The sequence below is a fragment of the Anguilla rostrata genome, chromosome 8 (genome assembly GCF_018555375.3).
Source record: "Anguilla rostrata isolate EN2019 chromosome 8, ASM1855537v3, whole genome shotgun sequence".
Taxonomy (NCBI): Eukaryota; Metazoa; Chordata; class Actinopteri; order Anguilliformes; family Anguillidae; genus Anguilla; species Anguilla rostrata.
Window position 1 is genome coordinate 5,975,663 of NC_057940.1, and position 18,526 is coordinate 5,994,188.

At 46.3% G+C, this 18,526-nt stretch overlaps 1 protein-coding gene across 1 annotated transcript in view; it reads right to left on the reverse strand.

Moving 5' to 3' along the window:
- The window catches only part of hecw1b (HECT, C2 and WW domain containing E3 ubiquitin protein ligase 1b), a 58,841-nt gene extending 41,807 nt beyond the window's left edge, over positions 1 to 17,034 (reverse strand). The window contains exons 1-3 of the mRNA XM_064345547.1: positions 16,837 to 17,034; positions 3,093 to 3,429; positions 2,548 to 2,655 (exon numbers count right to left, since the gene is read on the reverse strand). Coding sequence (XP_064201617.1) covers positions 2,548 to 2,655; positions 3,093 to 3,429; positions 16,837 to 16,866 — 475 coding nt within the window. The 5' untranslated portion in view covers positions 16,867 to 17,034. The remainder of the gene's footprint in view (positions 1 to 2,547; positions 2,656 to 3,092; positions 3,430 to 16,836) is intronic.
- Positions 17,035 to 18,526: the final 1,492 nt, after the last annotated feature.

Sequence of the window (18,526 nt, forward strand, 5' to 3'; positions counted from 1 at the left end):
TTTAAGGGCCACATTCACAAACAAGGGCCAAAATTCCCGGGATGTAACAGAAGCTGCACATTTTCTCTCTTTTATTATTTCTCTCTCTCCTGCAGGAGAGACAACAATAAATCCTGGACAGGCAGCCAGGAACCCTCGGCATTCTGGGAGTCCCCTGTGAGCTCGCAGAGCCGAATAAAGCCACTCGGATCTGAGGAGGAGGAGGAGGAGGAGGAAGAGGCACGCTTTTAGCCGCTCCGGTTCTCTCCCGTCCCAGAATAGCTCCGCTCCGGAGGAGGTTCCCGCCACGTGACCCTTCGCCGCGCGTAACAGATCCTATTTGTGTCCCGCGTCGCGTCACCAAGCGCTGGCGCCCGCTCATGCCCAAAATACAGAGACGGACCACGGGACTGTCGGCCGCCATGTCAAAGTGCCCCGCCGATACCCCAAAAAAAATACTATACAAAATATAGTATACCCATTTGCCTGGGTCTTGGGTCACCCATGTCCGTACATATTTGCTCGTGTGCCGCTTCAGGAAAACGATAATAACAGATCAGAATAGATAGAATGCTTCATAAACGTTTTTTTTTGTGTGTGTCTTACGCGGTATGGTGGTTGCCATGGCAGCCGTGATTACGGCACCGCTGGCTGAGCGAAGGACAGCAGGGAGCGGTTTTGTTTTTGGCACACGGAGGAGGAGGAGTCACGGATCGCGCGCCTTTCGCGCGTCGGTCGTGGGCTGCACGCCCTCCCCCCCAACCGCACGTGTTCTCCCACCTGCAGTTCTGACACAAAAACGCGCGCGCGGAGCGACCTTCTCGAAGAACAGGGCGTACCCCCGCCAGCTTACCGCCAAAAATTGCTCTGCCTTCTACGGGACGTCCGCGAGCGTCAAAGCCAAAGGATCTAAAAACAACGCTCGTGCATTAAATACGAGCCGCAGGCTGAAATAGCTTCGTCCGTGACCGCCCCCTGATTGGTTGGAATTATAACGTGCCGAATATGTATTTGTGTGATCGCTGAGGTTCTGATCCAAGAAAGCCGATGTCCTCATAATCCTCAGTTGTGACAAGCAATACTAAACTGGTGCTACAACCTGACATCGCATGCATCCAGGCTTGTGATGCTTGAATTTGTAATGAAAGGCTTACTTTTCTCCAGTAGAGCCAAAACAAAAACATATAAAAAAATGTACATCACTAGCATGGGGAGGTTTCTTTTAAGTTTTAATTTAGTTGAAAACAACATTCCTTCTACTTCCACAATGGAAAGGTCATTGGCATCCTATGTGAACTGGTAATAACAGTCATGGAACCGTAGTAAATTGAATTTGCGTGATAATAAACAACCTACAGTATGTGATGACAGTAGGGGATTTAACCTTGAGACCTGACGCAAGCAGCATTTCAACAACAGAAAATCCTTTCGGTTCCCTCAAGAAGGTGTTCAAAAAAAGTACGCCGTCGGTAGGTGTGTAACTACTCAAGGGCATTGTGGGCAATAATTAATTATAAACACCCGACAAAGCCCTTCCAGGTCAAAAACATTGTTTGATTTGGTATAAAGTAAAAGAGGCAGAGCATATTTCAGGTGGGGACAGCCTCTTTATGACACTCTGATTTTATAAACCTTTCTTCGTCGGCATCAGACAAGAGGACGGACGTGCTGGTCACTATTTTTTTTTTCTTAACTCCCTTAAGAAAGGGGCCATGTTGGGTTTCACAGAGAGGAAGGGTGTTGCACAGCAGGGTTTATTCCCTCCTCATAGAGCAGCTAGCTGACTGAGCGTCGGAGAAATGCAATCCGCTAGCACAACAACGGCTACACGCTACAGCGCATGTGGGAGGAGCCAATACCGCGATGCTGGAGCAGCCAGACAAATGGTAAATGGTAAACGGACTGCATTTATATAGCGCTTTTATCCAAAGCGCTTTACAATTGATGCCTCTCATTCACCAGAGCAGTTAGGGGGTTAGGTGTCTTGCTCAGGGACACTTCGACATGCCCAGGGCGGGGATCGAACCGGCAACCCTCCGACTACCAGACAAGCGCTCTTACCTCCTGAGCTATGTCGCCCCAAATGCGACGGTTACAATGTCCCAGGGAGCAAAGGCCGGAATCCAGACATGGAAGTCTAGGTTGAGACGAGTTTAACCCCAATAAAGCTCAGGTTTTACCCAGATATAACCCGGCAACATCCTAGCCGTCTAGAAATGTTTTCACCTGAATGCGTAGATGGTGTTTTACTGACTTTTCACCACAAAAATGTTCATATGGGATATTTTAACAAACCATAAATCAATGCGAGCATGCATGTGGCAATGATTCCTATCTTTTTCCTATCTTTGGATGTTAGTAGAGCAAGCAGTCTTGCCCGTGACACCTGACTGACTCACCCACTCAGCAAACAGGTACTTTGTTTTATTACAACCCTTACGTGTAAACACAGCATAAAAACGGTCAGTAAAACGGTGTTTTAGTACATCTCAGAGACGTCCTCTCTCTCTCTCTCTCTCTCTCTCGAGGTTCATGTCTGCCGTAGGCGTTTTTAAGAGGTGCACTCACGCTCCACGAAGTACGAGCTGGCCTCGATCTTCCACACGATCTGGCCCCGGTGGGAGCCGTTGACGCCGCGGTTCTTGTAGTCCAGAAAGTTCTCCGAGAGCACCTCGTCTGAGAGAGAGAATACGAGAAGATTTACAGTTTTGTTTTACATAAATTTTGTCCAGCTGGATATTTTGAAGATACCTTATAGAGGCTGAGATGTGTGCAATTCTGGATTTAAACCCGCAACCTTATGATAAAATGGCAACCAAAATGCAACCCTGAAAGACCACGTTGTAGGAAATGGGACACCAAAATATCCGGTGAAATAGGTATTTGTGGTTTCCTTTCAATCAGCAATCTGGCAGTTTTGGGGCACTAAGGAGCCACTTATGTTGGTTGTTGGGTTGGGCTGACTCTGGTCAAAGCCCACTGTGATTAAAATGGAACACAGACTAAATTCACCCAGGGAAAGAAAAAAAAGAGTATCCATCATGCAAAACAAAACAAAACAAAAATCACCGTGCAGCCCAAATATGACCGTCACACCGACCCCGGACGCTCACCCAGGAGGTACATGCCGATCCAGTCCCCGGCGTCCACCTCCTCCTTGATGTCCCAGCAGAGCAGGACGTCCGGCGACTGGCCGATGGTGTACTGGGCGGCGCTGGCGGTGAGCGCCGAGCGGCCGTGGGAGGTGAGCAGGTCGGTGTCGCTGGTGGAGCGGGGCCCCAGGCCCAGGCCCGGGCCCCCCGCGGCCTCGCCGTTCTGCAGCCCCAGGCCGCGGAACTGCTCGGGGTTGTAGCTGTGCCGCTGGGCGTCCTTGCTCCGCCGCCGGCCGGCGCTCCGCGGGGCGGGAGAGGCCATGGCCGCCAGGCCCAGGAACCGGTTCTGGTACAAGTTCTGGTGGCGGGAGGGGGGGAGGGGGGGAGGGTGGTGGAGGAGGCGAGAGGAACACACGCGTTTGTGAAGGTGTGGGGAGGGGGGGGGGACCGCGCAGAGCAAAAGGAGCAATAAGTCAGGACGTCATTGGACGTTGTTCTAAAACACGGCTTCCAATTTATTGGCGATAAATATTTACGGTCGATACTGTACGTCATCAGCATAGCCTAGCGCAGAAGCCTACACATTCCATGTTCCCATAGGTTTCTGGACAATGGATTGTGTAAATTCTAGGCCGATATCAATATCTAATATTTGCCGGGGCCTGTTGATCGATGCCAAATGTCAATACCTCCGCGTTTTACATGACATCACAAAGGCAAACTGCGACCATGCCGACAGCATTCTAGAACACCGCTGGTTAGTTTCAGAAAACGAAACATAAAAGCGGTCGTACAGTCGCAAAAACGAACGTCTCTTTCCGCTCACCGCATTCGACGTTGGCTGAATGAACGTCCGCAAATTCCAGCGCTTTTTTTTGTTTTTCATTTTCGTTCGCGGCTGACATTAGCACGTAATTTACAGCCTCCGCGACGCTTCTCAGGCACACGCACGCTGCATCACCACGTCAACCCATTCCTGTTGGCCCTGATCTCGGCATCGACCCCAAAAAAAAAAAACGATGACGTCATTTTAGGCAACTACCAAGCCAATACTGACGTGACCCTCAAAATAATCGTACATCTTGTGTGTGTCATGTTTATTGCTCGCAAGTGCACTATTGCCTTTCAGGTCATCTGTGGCAAGAGCAGCCAAGGCTTCATACGCCCCAGCAACAACTCACGATGCGTTGAGCTACAGCCTCGTAGTCTCATTGACACAGATCTGAAGGAGCGTGACGTGTGAGCGTAAAACTTCAGTGAACACCTGTGACAGGCCAGGTGACCTTATTCAGAGCGGATTTGTCTTATGGAGAGACTCGTGGAACTGAGATGCAAGGATATAATTGCGGTTTCAGCATGAACTCACGATGCTTTATGTAACAGCCCTAGTCAGGTCATGGAGACAGCTGAATGGCACTGGTACTCAGCAAGCAGAATGCGTAATACTTTGCGCTGTTAATTCTGTGTGTAGGAACTAGTTTTGACCAATGGTATGTGAGCTATGCTTGATCTCAATAGAATCGTGAATTATGCACACGACAATCTGCTAGATGACACTACTAAACATTGCATTGTCAACACATAATCACACTTAAAATTCAACACAAGACTCTTACTTAAGCTCCTACAAGTGTACGATCTAACATCAGATTACTTTACTCACTCACACAGAATATAGCCATGACTTTTCGGGCCCAAAATGGTTTTGTCCATGAGCTATTGATTAAGTGGAATTCATCCATGCACACATTCACTATGGACACCACAAATAGTGCATTGTCGAAACACACACTTAACATAAACACCCACAGACTGAAGTCACCACTCATTCAACTACCACTAATTCCTCCTGATAGGCAGCCTGTAGCCCCTTGGATCAAGTTAAACAAGCCCTAAAATGTGGATCGCAATGGTCTGCGACCACGCACAGTACAGGCCATTCAACAAAAACAGTGTCTACAGAGATTAAAAAATAGCGTATATGAACTCGAAACAACTATTTGTCCCAGACACAAAATTATTCCGATGATCTCGGACACGAACAATCAGGGGCAAGACGAAAAAAGGAACACGAGCGAAACTCACAGTTTCCACAGCAATAGACAAAAACGCCTTTCGCCGAACCATCGGACGTCCTTGACGTTTTTCTCCAGCTAACCCCCCCCCCCGCCCACGACTGGCTGGCGTGACCTTTTCAACCCGAGCATGACGATGGGGGTCGGATGACCTTTTGTCAGTGCCAGTGGTTGGAATATTTATTTTTGATGAGTTCGGCTTTGGTCAGAATCCAGTCAAGGCCGGGGCGAGACTCTGACCTGGAGGTCAGCTCGCGATGAAAGGAGGCGAAGAGAGGCTGACAGAGGCCAAAACCGGGCTGAGCGTTTCGTTTTTATACAGCCTACGGTACAAATCCACACGGCCAAAACCGGGCTGAGCGTTGTTTTATACGTCTTGGTACAATCACGCCAAACCAGCTGCGTAGTTTTTATACAGCCTACGGTACAAATCCACACGGCCAAAACCGGGCTGAGCGTTTTGTTTTTATACAGTCTATGGTACAAATCCGCACGGCCAAAACCAGGCTGCGTAGTTTTTCTACAGTCTATGGTATAAACCCAGACACAGCCAAAACCAGGCTGCATAGTTTTTCTACAGTCTATGGTATAAACCCAGACACAGCCAAAACCAGGCTGCGTAGTTTTTCTACATTCTATGGTATAAACCCAGACACAGCCAAAACCAGGCTGCGTAGTTTTTCTACAGTCTATGGAATGACACACACAGCCAAAACCTACGAAATATGAAATCCTAGTCGTCCAATGAATGTGCTGGGATAGGCTCCACCCACCACCCACCCCCCCCTCCCCCCCATCCCCAAATCCCCAGAAACTCTGGCCAGAAGTAAGCGGTTTAGAAAATGGATGGATGGATGGATGGCACTCAGAAGTAAAAATGCACTTCCTGCCAAGCAGTGGCAAAGATTTTTTATGCGGCTAAGACATTACAACCACACCAGAGCGCCTAAATAAGGCAAAAAGCATTAGCACGAGAGAGTGCAATAGGAAGGGATACAAACACACATCCATCAATTAAGGGCACTGCACTGAACGCCAGCTACATTCCACGAGCATAACAAACAAGGCAAATATGGCAGCTTAAAGTTATAAAATCAACGGTTATTGAGCGGATTCTCTGGCCCACAGTAGCTGGTATTTATGCTGTCGTTTCCCCCAATTGCCTTTTACATTGAACAGCCAGCAATCATTTTAAGAGGACCGAGGGGGGGAACAGGGAGTTATCTTGCTTCTGATATCCATGGCTACAAGGATATCCCAGCATCCTCTCTGCTCCTCTCGGCTCCCCGAGTATTACTTAACTTAATTAAGCTGCATGTGAAATTTACGGCTCGTAAAGTTCCAAATGTTATTCTTTCTGCATAACAGCTAAGAGCATTAATGCGGCAGCATAAACCTCTTGGCAGAAGCAGCAGACCCTCTCTTCCTCTTTCTGTCTCTCTCTCTCTCTCTCTCTCTCTCTCCTTCTCTCCCTCCTTCCTTCTCACCAGAGGAATAAATTCTCCCTTTCCCTTGCTCGCAGAAGTGTTGAAATGCAGCTGTCTTCCAGAAATTGAACAAGCCTCCTTTCTGTTTACAAGGCCAGGGCTCAAACCATACTACTACCCGACAGTACGCTATTTATTTCTCTAAAGACTGCACCACGAGGATCATCTTTGATGAAAAGAAAAGTACAGAGTAGCTGCTCATTTAATCAAAATCATTTCTGTTCACTCAACCTGCTCACAAACAGTAACTCAAAAACACGCTGATTTGCAAACTGACAGCTCATCATTTTTATCTGATGAATGTTAAGGCATGATTTTAACTTGCCTTAAAGCAAATTTAAACAAAACTAAGTGTTTTGTTTACATTTAAAAAAAAAATCTTCCTGTTGGAGAGAACAATTTATCACACCATTCTGTTATCTTGCAAGGGCTGTAATCTTGCAAGGGTGACAGGATGTCAATCATCTGAAAAAGGGGCGTGGCTTAACACCCAAACCTCCGCACAGGGACCCAGCAGCCCAGAGATGAGGAAGTGGCTGTCTAATTGGCCTGGATGCCATTAATATAATGGAAATACAATAAATGCGTGGGATTACGCTGTGTGTGTGGTTTTATTTTTCTCGTAAAAATGGGACGCTGCCTTTGCACGAGCGTGTGATCTCCAATACCTGGCCCGGATTACCAGAAGGAACTGGACTGCGAAGCACGAAGGAGGGCAGCTTGTGACTTATGTTCTCCTCGTTAAGGTAAAGACCCCCTTGGTCACACTTTAAAAGGAAAGTGTTTCTCATAAAGGCTTTATGCAGCATGCATAATGCCTTCATAAATCAGACATGAGCAAATGCCATGCTTCATGAAGGGTGACATAATGCCTTGTTATGCAATGTGTTATGCCCAGAGTGACATAGCCAACACTGTCACCACGGCTTATGGCTAAACGTTATGAAGGGTGACATAACGCCTTGTTACACAACGTGTTATGCCCAGTGTGATGTAGCCAACACTGTCACCATGGCTAACGGCTAAAGGTTATGAAGGGTGACATAAAGCATGCTAATGTAGGGACGCTAGGCTAACTTCCATGCCCTTGTTCTTACCCTCTTACGATAGCCGAGCCACTCCAGTAATGGCTAATGGCTAAACGCTATTATGGGTGACATAAAGCATGCTAATGTAGGGACGCTAGGCTAACTTCCATGCCCACAGTCTTACCCTCTTGCGTTAGCCGAGCCACTCCAATAATGGCTAATGGCTAAATGCTATGAAGGGTGACATAAAGCATGCTAATGTAGGGACGCTAGGCTAACTTCCATGCCCTTGTTCTTACCCTCTTGCGATAGCTGAGCCACTCCAGTAATGGCTAATGGCTAAACGTTATGACGGGTGACATAAAGCATGCTAATGTAGGGACGCTAGGCTAACTTCCATGCCCACGGTCTTACCCTCTTGCGTTAACCGAGCCACTCCAGTAATGGCTAATGGCTAAACGCTATGAAGGGTGACATAAAGCATGCTAATGTAGGGACGCTAGGCTAACTTCCATGCCCACGGTCTTACCCTCTTGCGTTAGCCGAGCCACTCCAGTAATGGCTAATGGCTAAACGCTATGAAGGGTGACATAAAGCATGCTCATGTAGGGACGCTAGGCTAACTTCCATGCCCTTGTTCTTACCCTCTTGCGATAGCTGAGCCACTCCAGTAATGGCTAATGGCTAAACGTTATGAAGGGTGACATAAAGCATGCTAATGTAGGGACGCTAGGCTAACTTCCATGCCCTCGGTCTTACCCTCTTGCGTTAGCCGAGCCACTCCAGCAACGCAGCGCCACAGGGTCAGCCTGTGAGACACACTGGGCAGTCAGCTCTCACACTGTCACAGAATCACAGAGAGAGAGAGAAAGGCTGAATTTTCAGCTGTGAAGGACGGTGAAAAACTGGCCGTCCACCCATCCATCTGCAGCACCGGGAGCAGGGCTTAATGAGACACTGCCTGAGGGTGAGGAGAGTGATACACACACACACACACACACACACACACACACACACATACTGAGTGATACACACACACACACACACACACACACACACACATACTGAGTGATACACACACACACACACAGACACAGACACACACATACTGAGTGATACACACACACACACACACATACTGAGTGATACACACACACACGCGCGCGCACACATGCACACGCACACACACAAACATGCACACACACAGACACACACACACACTTGCACGCACGCAAACACACGCGCATACACACACACATGCACACACCACGCACACATAAAGATGCACAGACACACACACACGTACACAGACACACACATACTTATGCACACAAAAGGAATACAGAACCTGTCCACAGTGAGAGCACAGAGAAACAGAGGGAGAGAGCAACAGTGAAAGAAAGATTTACAGAGTAGAGTAAAAAGGCAAGAAAATCACATTCACTGTGTGCCTGACTGCCAGGAACAGACACCCTTCACAGAAGAAGCCAGACTGCCAGATTACGTATTAAACACAGCACATCACAGCCCCAGACCTCTGAGTTCACAGCACTTTCAAAAATCTGTGGTTCCATTGATTATTTTATGATGTGTAATACCTCTATAGTATATTCAACAATACAATGCAGGCAATGACACATTCAGGTAGGAATGACCTCGCAATGAGGTCACGCTGAAAGCACCAACACAGAGCAAAACAAAGCAGGAGTTGCTGCTAACGTCAGCGGCTAACCGGAGCATTTCATCTCTTTTTTAACTAAGACTGAGGAGGGGAGAAACCAGGGGTCAGGTCTGGCCGAATGCTAAACAGCATCGTTTTGTCATGTTCATTAGTGGAAATTGACATATTCTCTAGTAACTGGTTCAGACAGTCCACTGTCAGCCGATGTATTTTATCGATTCAGAGTAATTAGTATGGCTGCGCGTATAGGCTATAACATTTGCAGCACACTTTCTGCACTTGGCTGCACAGAACAAGTAAACATCAAGGCGTCAGCCATAGTTCAGCAAAATTACCATGCTTAAAGCACACTACAGTTTCATAAATCCATTGGCTCAGGGTGGGCGTATATTACAGGAGCCGCGGGCTCCGGATAGTTTTTCTTTGTTGTGTCGTAAGAATCGTAAGAAGAACGTTAGGTCGTGACGCAACTCGCAAAGGTATGAGACACCATTCTGACTGGTTCACGGGCTTCCGATTTTATTTTGACGCGCTAGAAAAAATTCAGGCACGGTCGGCTTGAAGGCGTCAGCTGTGAGAGGTCACACGAGCCAATTTTGTGCCAGCTGGGACTAAAAGCAGGAGACTCCTGCAAGGCAACAGCACTAACCACAGCACTACCGCACCGCCCCTAAGGTCCCCCGAAGGTAGTATCCTGAATGCTTCTCTGCACCACTGGGACTGTCGGGGAGGGGGGGGGGGCAAGGGGGTTCTCCTTAATCCAGTGAGGCAGAACTGCTAAAAGCCTGATATTAACTGCTCATTCAGCTATTGCGAATGTGAAAATGTTACTTAACGTGCACCTGTTTTACTGTTAAATAATGCCTCGTGCTATCCGTGCTGTCGTAGCAAGCCAAATTATTCTTGTTGTTCCGACTGTAAAACAACAGGGATTACGCACAAACTCCACATGGTTGCACTGAGCTTCATATAGCCTACCAATTTTCCATATCGACCCCCAGTACCAAACCTTGCACGGAAACAGCCAATGAGAATCCATTCCGGATGGCAGGAAGGATTGGGGACATGGGGGGGGGTGGATTACCTAAAAAAATTTTTAAAGAATGTTACAAGGGGGATTCACAGGACATGCAGTGCAGCAGGAAAAACACAAGTGAAAAAGCAACCGGCAGAATCCTAACCTGAGAGATAATCTCGGTGGAGAAATGCACTGACAGCCAGCACCTGCAGAAATGGACAGCGCAATAACAGCGAGCACCAGCACAAAAGACAGCCAAATGCGCCACTCCCCCCTCCCCCCCCGCCCCACCACCCTCATCCCCCTTCTTCATGAATCTCAGCCATTTAATGATTTCAAAAAGTAGGTCACCCCCAAATCTTATTACTTGGAGGCAGGATTACTTATCCAGTTTTGAGTCCCACACAATATTGTAGTAAGCAGCTGCAGTTCCTCCGCAGTTCTCCAGTGGTTCAAACGACTGCAGACTGAGGCTCCGATAACCCATTAGATTAAGATGGATTTCTGTTTCAGGCTCGTGCGCGTCTGTTAAATCCTCATTTTGAAAGATGAGAAATTACAGACGAGTCCTTTCCACGTGGGAGAGGAAGCTCTGGAGGAAGTGCCTGAAGGACTGTTCCAGCTGAGGCCGGACCATAGAATGTAGGCTACAACAAGACCAGGTCAAAAGCTAGTATATGGCAGGCCCTAACACACTTCATCCAGCCGACCAATGGTGTAACTTCATAACTCGGCCGACCAATGGTGTAACTTCATCACTCACTCAGTCACTCAGTCACAGACATTCGCGCTTATAGGGCTGGCCCCGCTGTTGCGGTCCTGCCAAAAATATAGACAACGTCACTGTGATGTCACCAATCGACTCTCCATGGGCTTGGTGAAAAGGGTTTTTGAAGCCCAGGAAGTGTAGTTTGCGGGCGCCGCCATGTTGTACAAACCGGAGCCAAGAAACTGCTGCGAGTAGGGATTTGAAGTCCGGTCGTCCACAAAGAGCGTGAGACACAAGAGACTTCACCGCTCAGCCGCTCCCACGCGGAGCTCTGAATGGACCCAAACACAATTCCCCTTCGGGCCGGTTCCACAGCCTCACTTCACGCAGCTGCAGTGCGACCCAACGTGACCTTTCTCCGTGTTTTCTTTTTTCTTTTCGGCTTAAGAATACACACCCTTAAAGCCTTGGATTCCCCCGGATTAGAAAAAACTATGATAGCATTAGCATCTCTCCGGCGCTGTTTTTGCTCACTTGATCCTTTTACACGGTGAGGATTTACCGGAAACATTTTCATCCGTTCGGTGTTTCTCCCGCCGTGACGCAGCCTTACACGGCTCAAAGTTCTCAGCATTTTTTATTTTTATTTTCATTTTTCATTTTAAACCCGACGCCACAAATCGGCCATTACTGATGAGCGTCCGAGAATAACACCCAGTACATGTTGGACGGAGAAGTAATATGCTTAACATGATTCCTTTCTTTTCTCTCCCCCCTCCCCTTTTTTTTTTTTTTGGCTAGACCGCAACAGCGGGGCCAGCCCTAAAAACGCAAATGTCTGTGACTGAGTGACTGAGTGATGAAGTTACACCATTGGTCGGCCGAGTTATGAAGTTACACCATTGGTCGGCCGAGTTATGAAGTTACACCATTGGTCGGCCGGATCACGTGTGTTAGGTCCAGCCGTATACTAGGTTTTAACCTGGTCTTGTTTTTTAACTAAAGACAATTTGCTGATTTAATCATTTGTTTAACCCATTACTGCCCAGATTTTTTCCCAGAGATTTCTTTTTAAAGCACCTACAGTCATCCAAAAAAAATATTCACAGATGGAAAAAGAGTGGTAGAGACTTCGGAAACTTTCAGTTGCCCGCAGGCTTAAATGGGTTAAGGCTTCTCAAACGGTAATCTCGACGGTGCTAAATTAATCGGTTGTGCGGAAGGCACGAAGGACGCTCTCACAAACCGTCGTCTATCAATGTTTCATGCCTGGCGCGTCACGTGCGCATTCAAAAATAGATCTGAAGGAACGCTCGCTGCCAGGGAGCGCGTCTTCACCCGCGTCGTTAGGCAAACACACAAACGATGAAAGATTCTGAAAAGCCGACAGCTGCGTCTTTTTCGGTTCCGCGATAGCGGCCTGTGGGTACGCGGTTTCCCCTCTGAAATTTAATGCTTGCGCTCTCAATATTCCACTTTCGACAAGCTGCAGGGAATCATCAATATCAAACCGCTCCCTGGTCCTCTAACTCTAGCCCTACTGTGGCAGAAATGTTCACAATTACCATTGCCCACACTACTGTGGAACTCACTGTGCATATGAAATATATAAAGCAATTCCACTTATGGCACCAGTGTAGCATATCTGGCTAATCTACACAGTATAGCTACTCCAAACTCCGACACTAGTGTCACTGCCACACCTGTCCAATTTACAAAGCTATTCCACGGCTAAGACCATGGTATCATCAGTGTGTCTCAAGTACCAGCCCTGCACTGCTGCAGGCGAACTCATGCGATTTACACTGCCAGTGTGGTCAGCTTAGTCAGTCAGTCAGTCAGTCTGTCTGTCTGTCTGTCTGTCTGTTGCTGAAAAATATGACAGAACGATCTAGATCAGGGGCGCACAACTCCGGACCAGGAGGTCAGGTCTGGATGCTGGTTTTTCGTTCCAACCAATTACCCTAGTCTTAGTTTTCTGACAGCTTTATAAACTATGCTGGTTTACTCCTGTACTCCTGATATTTACCCTTGCAGTCTGCAACTGTAGCCAGTGTTTATACAAATTTCTCATCAAGATAAGATTGATCTAATTAAATAATTAAGAGCAGAAGTTGGCACAAAACCCTGAAACGGATCGGCCCTCGTTCCGGACCTGTGCGCATTACCACACCTGATTCAACTAATGAACTAATCATGGTCTTCAATCTGCTTCAATCAAGAATCAGCAGAATCAGGTGTCATAGTGCCCTTTTCGGATAAGATTGGACACCCCTGGCCTAAAGCTTTCACCCCTGTGGTAATTGGATGAGACAACGGGACCTCAGATCAGCTACAACTGCACCTGAGGGTAGCAGGGGTCAAAATCCCTAATGGGAAAAGTACACGGAACTGCCAGCGAGAAGAATGTGTGTTCCAACGCGTAGGGCTCTACTTCCTACAGCGAGCTGCTTTTCGAGTCCGAATAAGTGTGTTTCTTGTTTCAGGACGTCCAGATTTCAGATAGAGAGCAAGAGAAACGCTTCAGCCTCCTGCACTGAAGGTGTCCCGCCGTCAGCACTATGACAGAATCGATACTAATCCGGTGAAGCTCATTGCCTGCCTGGGTGGGTTAGCACTGCTGATAGAGGCTCGAGCTTTCTTCAGCTGCAGAGGGCAAGTACCATTCCGCCACGATCAGAGAGACGAAGTCGCAAACTAGAATACACCCAAAAAAAAAAAAACCAGGACCTGAGGAACCAACACAAAGCAAGATATTTCTCGTAGTCCTGCTGGCTGCATTCATTTGTATTACTTTAGTAAACGTCAGACCTGGGTCAAATACATATTTGTTTTGGATTCAAATACTTTTCTACGCTTTACTGATCTTGTCTGGTGTATTGGAACCAATGAAATACTCTCAAAAAGTGCAAACCCCTGCCTTCTGGTTATATTGGCAGGCTCAATTACCCAGGTCTGGTAAACATACAAAAAAATTACTCTAAGTACCAAATAGGCTATTACCTGCAGATAAACTTCTACTTTTTTCCACATTTATTCTCAAACACTTTTCCATGACCCTCCAATACTGCTGTGGTCCAGACAGAGGAACTAGAGGAACACCATGCTTGCATAGCTAGTTGCAGCTGTTTTTGAAAATGTATTCCAAAAAAAATAATTACTTAACGTTGACCAAAATTTCTAACCTTCACAATGTATCTCAGTATGTCTGCCCTACACAGAATATGTTTCCTAGCAACTGCTCAAATGGCATGCCTGGTTATGTTCGCAGCGAACAGATGTAGCTACAGCAGCCAGGCATCACTTATTTTGGTTTGATACGTCATCGTGCACTTGTGACAACAGACCACTGAACGGTGAACAGCCAATGAGCTGCATTCTGGATTTTTTCCCAAACCTACTGAACAAAGTCTACAGGGGTTCCTGATTTATGGCCAAGCCAATGGCTGTGTCATTCTACTCAATGGAATGACTCAGGCCTTTTAAATAGGGGGTTGGGAGGGGGGGGGGGGGGGCAGTAGCAAGCATGAGTAAGCAAGACTAAAAACAGCCAACGCTGCAACTGATTACTCAGAAATGAACGGAAAGATAAATAAATCTGATTTGTGCCATGGTTCTCTGAATACTTAAGAAATATGGAATATGGAGTTCAGAGCCTGTTTCTCGCTGTTCTGTAAAGGACAGAGTCTGAGGCCAAACCTGGCACAGGTACCAACTCAAATGAATGCTCAAATTTAATGCATTGACAAAGCTGAGCTCCGGATGTTTTCCTGAACTGGAGGGAATCCAGTAGGGTGACACACCACCGGTCATACTGTTGATTGGTTGAGGAACAATTCAGTCATAAGTGTGTCACCCACAACATATAGGCCAGAAAAACACCACAGGAGAGTGAGCAATTATATGATCAAAGTCTAATTATAAAAGCTTTCTCAGCGCTACACAATAAGGCAATACACAACATATTTATTGTTTTTTCACAACAAAAAATATTGGACCATTAAGAAATTAACAGGTATTCTGAGGGCAAACGTCTCCAGATGACCAGAATGGCCTTCCAGGTTTCCACCCCGTAGAAACTGCAAGCTTAAAAAAAAAACAAAAGAGCCACACAACCACCCTGTTCTTGCACCAATAAAACACATAAAGCAAGGTATAGGATGTGCATCACAGTGAGGAGCATCACGTCACACTTCACTACATTGTATGCTAGGTAACACATGGTGTCCGAAATACAGATTCCATATTGAATACATTTGGATTCCGTACTAAATGGTACAAGCATGGGCATTTTGCTGACGGTGATGTCGGACGGTTATGTTCTGTTAAGCTGTAGCCTTAGCCGTAGCCGTAGCCGTGGCAAGAACAATTACTCTCAAGGACCTAATCAATCTCTCTTTCTCCCCTTTTCCAAGACAATGACTCACAGTTTTCACAGGAAAGGGTGATGAGTAAGCAACTTTAAGAACTGATTTTTACCGTAATCAATTATTTAAAAATATGTGCAAGGTCAGGCGGACACTTAGTCGCCGCAAGCTAAAGCTACTAGACTTCTAACTGACCGAACTCGGGAATGCATACCCGTTGTCCACGTTTGACCCCACGCGCCTGCCATATGAAGCTAAATAGGCTAAAGTAGCCTGTACCTGTCACCATCACATACGTTCCTGGTTACTACTGTACAATAAAACGAACAAAAAGTGGACAATAAAACCTTATTGCCATACTGTCGAGCCTTATAATATCAATACATTTCAGTCGATTAGCACTTGCACACATTGCGCCGCTTAAAAGCACGCCTAGTGCTAAGCATTAGTTTTCTCCTTTTCCTGTTCGCTAGCCACACAGCTTTACAAACGATTTCGCTCATCAAAATGCAGGAGTAATGTAAAAGGAGTGAAGACACGCTTACCTTGGAAAATCTGAGAACGAGGAGGAAATCATCAGAACTGGGGTTATCTTATCGTTCAACCGCCTGTCTCGACTGATAGACCGTGCAATTGCTGACCGTAGCAGAATCGGCGCAGGGAAGTGCGTGACAATATCCACTAAAGTGTTTCCATCGAAAGGCCCGTTTAACGTCGGCTCTGCCCGTTCACCGAATTTCTAAAAAAAACTACCGAGCGATCTTAAGTGCAAAACAGTGTTTACGTTAGTTTTACCTGAACTGTACACTGTGCTAAAGATAAAAAAACAACAACAATAACATTTTCACTCAAGAAAATAAACATTGTCAGTTTAAATGTTATTATTACTGTTACTACTACCATTATTATTATTATTATTATTATTATTATTATTATTATTACGTACGATTGGTTTATGATGACAAGTTGGTTGATACTTGGTCCTGAGGCGTTGGGGGGGGGGGGGGGGGGTCTATAATCGCATCACCTTTTCGTTTTCCATATATATTACGTGCAATACAGCCTACTTCATATCGAAGGGCCATTCCCACAGTGTTTCCGTGGCGTACACAAAGAGATGACAAACAGACGTCTCCTCAAACCAGCTGTCGGTTCAGAACAGCCAACTGGCAGTAAGTAGCTACAGCTAAATTGTTTCAAATGGCTAATCATCAAGACAAAAAACACATAAGAGCTTGGGCTTTGGCGCAACCCACTGATGCGTTGCCTACACGCTGCCAACGGTGTCATCTTGTACAGCAGTTCATTTTAATTTCCCCCACATCAGTTATCTTTAAGCAAACCGCTACCAGCTAACCAGTGCCGAGGCATCGACAAACAAAGACAGCAACGCGGCTTACCTGGGATAATATGACCTGCCTATGAATCATTACTCCACTCCCGAACCTTAAAGTCCAAACTTCGCGCTTCGCTCTCGCGGAGTTCGCACAAAGCCCATGCTTTCCGACAGGCAATATCCCCTCATAACACAATCTAGCGAACAGAATATACACACAGCCAGGTTCACATAATTCCTGTCATCCTCCTGTCTTCCTCTGGGTACCAGGCGGCTGTAGCCAATCAGGGTCGTCCTCCTAGCCTATGTGCTGCTGCTGTTGTTCCGCCTCTCTGCCGCCCCCAGCGGTATTTTTATTTATTTATTTATTTATTTATTTATTTATTTATTTATTTATTTATTTATTTATTTATTTATTTATTTATTTTTTAACTAAAAAACAAATTTGCTAAACCACGCGGTAGGAAGTTAACACCATCCTCCCTCTGAAACAGTTCAGCGAAACAGCGATTCATCAAACAGCGAAAGCCACTGCTAACCAAGAGAAACATAAATGCTTGTCTCGCATTTGCAAAATACACAAAAAAAAAAAAAAAAAAAACAACAATAACAAAAAAAAACACCTGGATGATCCCAAAGCCTTTTTGGGATAATATTCAATGGACAGATGAGTCAAAAGTGGGCAACATGGGTCCCGTTATGTCTGATGTAAAGCAAAAGCAGCATTTCCCAGTAAAAACATCATACCAACAGTCAAACAAGGTGGCGACAGTGTAATGGTGTGGTGATATGTGTGTGTGTGTGTGTGTTTTCAAAAATATACATAGGCTGTCAGAGGTAAGAATGATATTGAATCAAATAAAGAAGGATGGACGGCGCTTTGCAATCCGCACTGAAGTGCCGTGTGGATCAATCGGCAGAGAGATCACACCTGTCTCTGGGGAGAACACAGAAGCGGGGAAGAGGTAAATCTGTGCGGCCCGAGACGCCTGATCGATGGCAATGCAGAACCCAGAGATTTGTGGGAGATCTGTGATGTCATAAGCCTGGTGGAATATAGAACCCAAGAGAAAGAATCTTGGGTATTGTTGGGTTATCGTTGGGTTTTAACTGCGACTGTGAGTGGACCGGGGACCGTCCTTGTTGGCTTGCGCAGGCTGGGGTGGGTTCCAGTCAGTCGGGTAAAAGGGTGAAGCCCATCGCAATGCAGAAGGTGTCTTACCTGCAGGTGAAAAATCGCCTGCAGTCCTCTAAGCAATGAATGCACATCTCAGCTGTGTGGACTGAGGAATGAAGGAAGACGTTGACTGGCAGCAAACACTAAACAGGATGAGCATGCTGAAGGACAGATCTGTTAATCTATTAATTTGACTGATTATTCATGAAAGCCAGACCCTCCCAATCTTAATGTTTCATAATTTACTCTGTACATTCATATACTTTATATATCACATTATTATATTGTGTCTAGATAAAGGAAAACTTAAATATGGGGGGGGGGGGAAACAACAAATTCCTTCAGTCTGATTTACTGTAGTCCTTTAGAAATGTGTGTCAGCTTTTCACAATTAAACAAAGAGTTATTTAATTAAGACCCGCCGAGAAAAATGCATCTCAATTAAAAAGCGCAGGTGTCCCTGTGAGCGTCTTCATTCAGGCAGAGGGATGACACGCTAACAGCATCGTGTGTGAGCCGTTCCATCCCTTGGCAGCTGCTTGCATCCTCATTTCCTGTTTGCCAAATGTCTATCTAC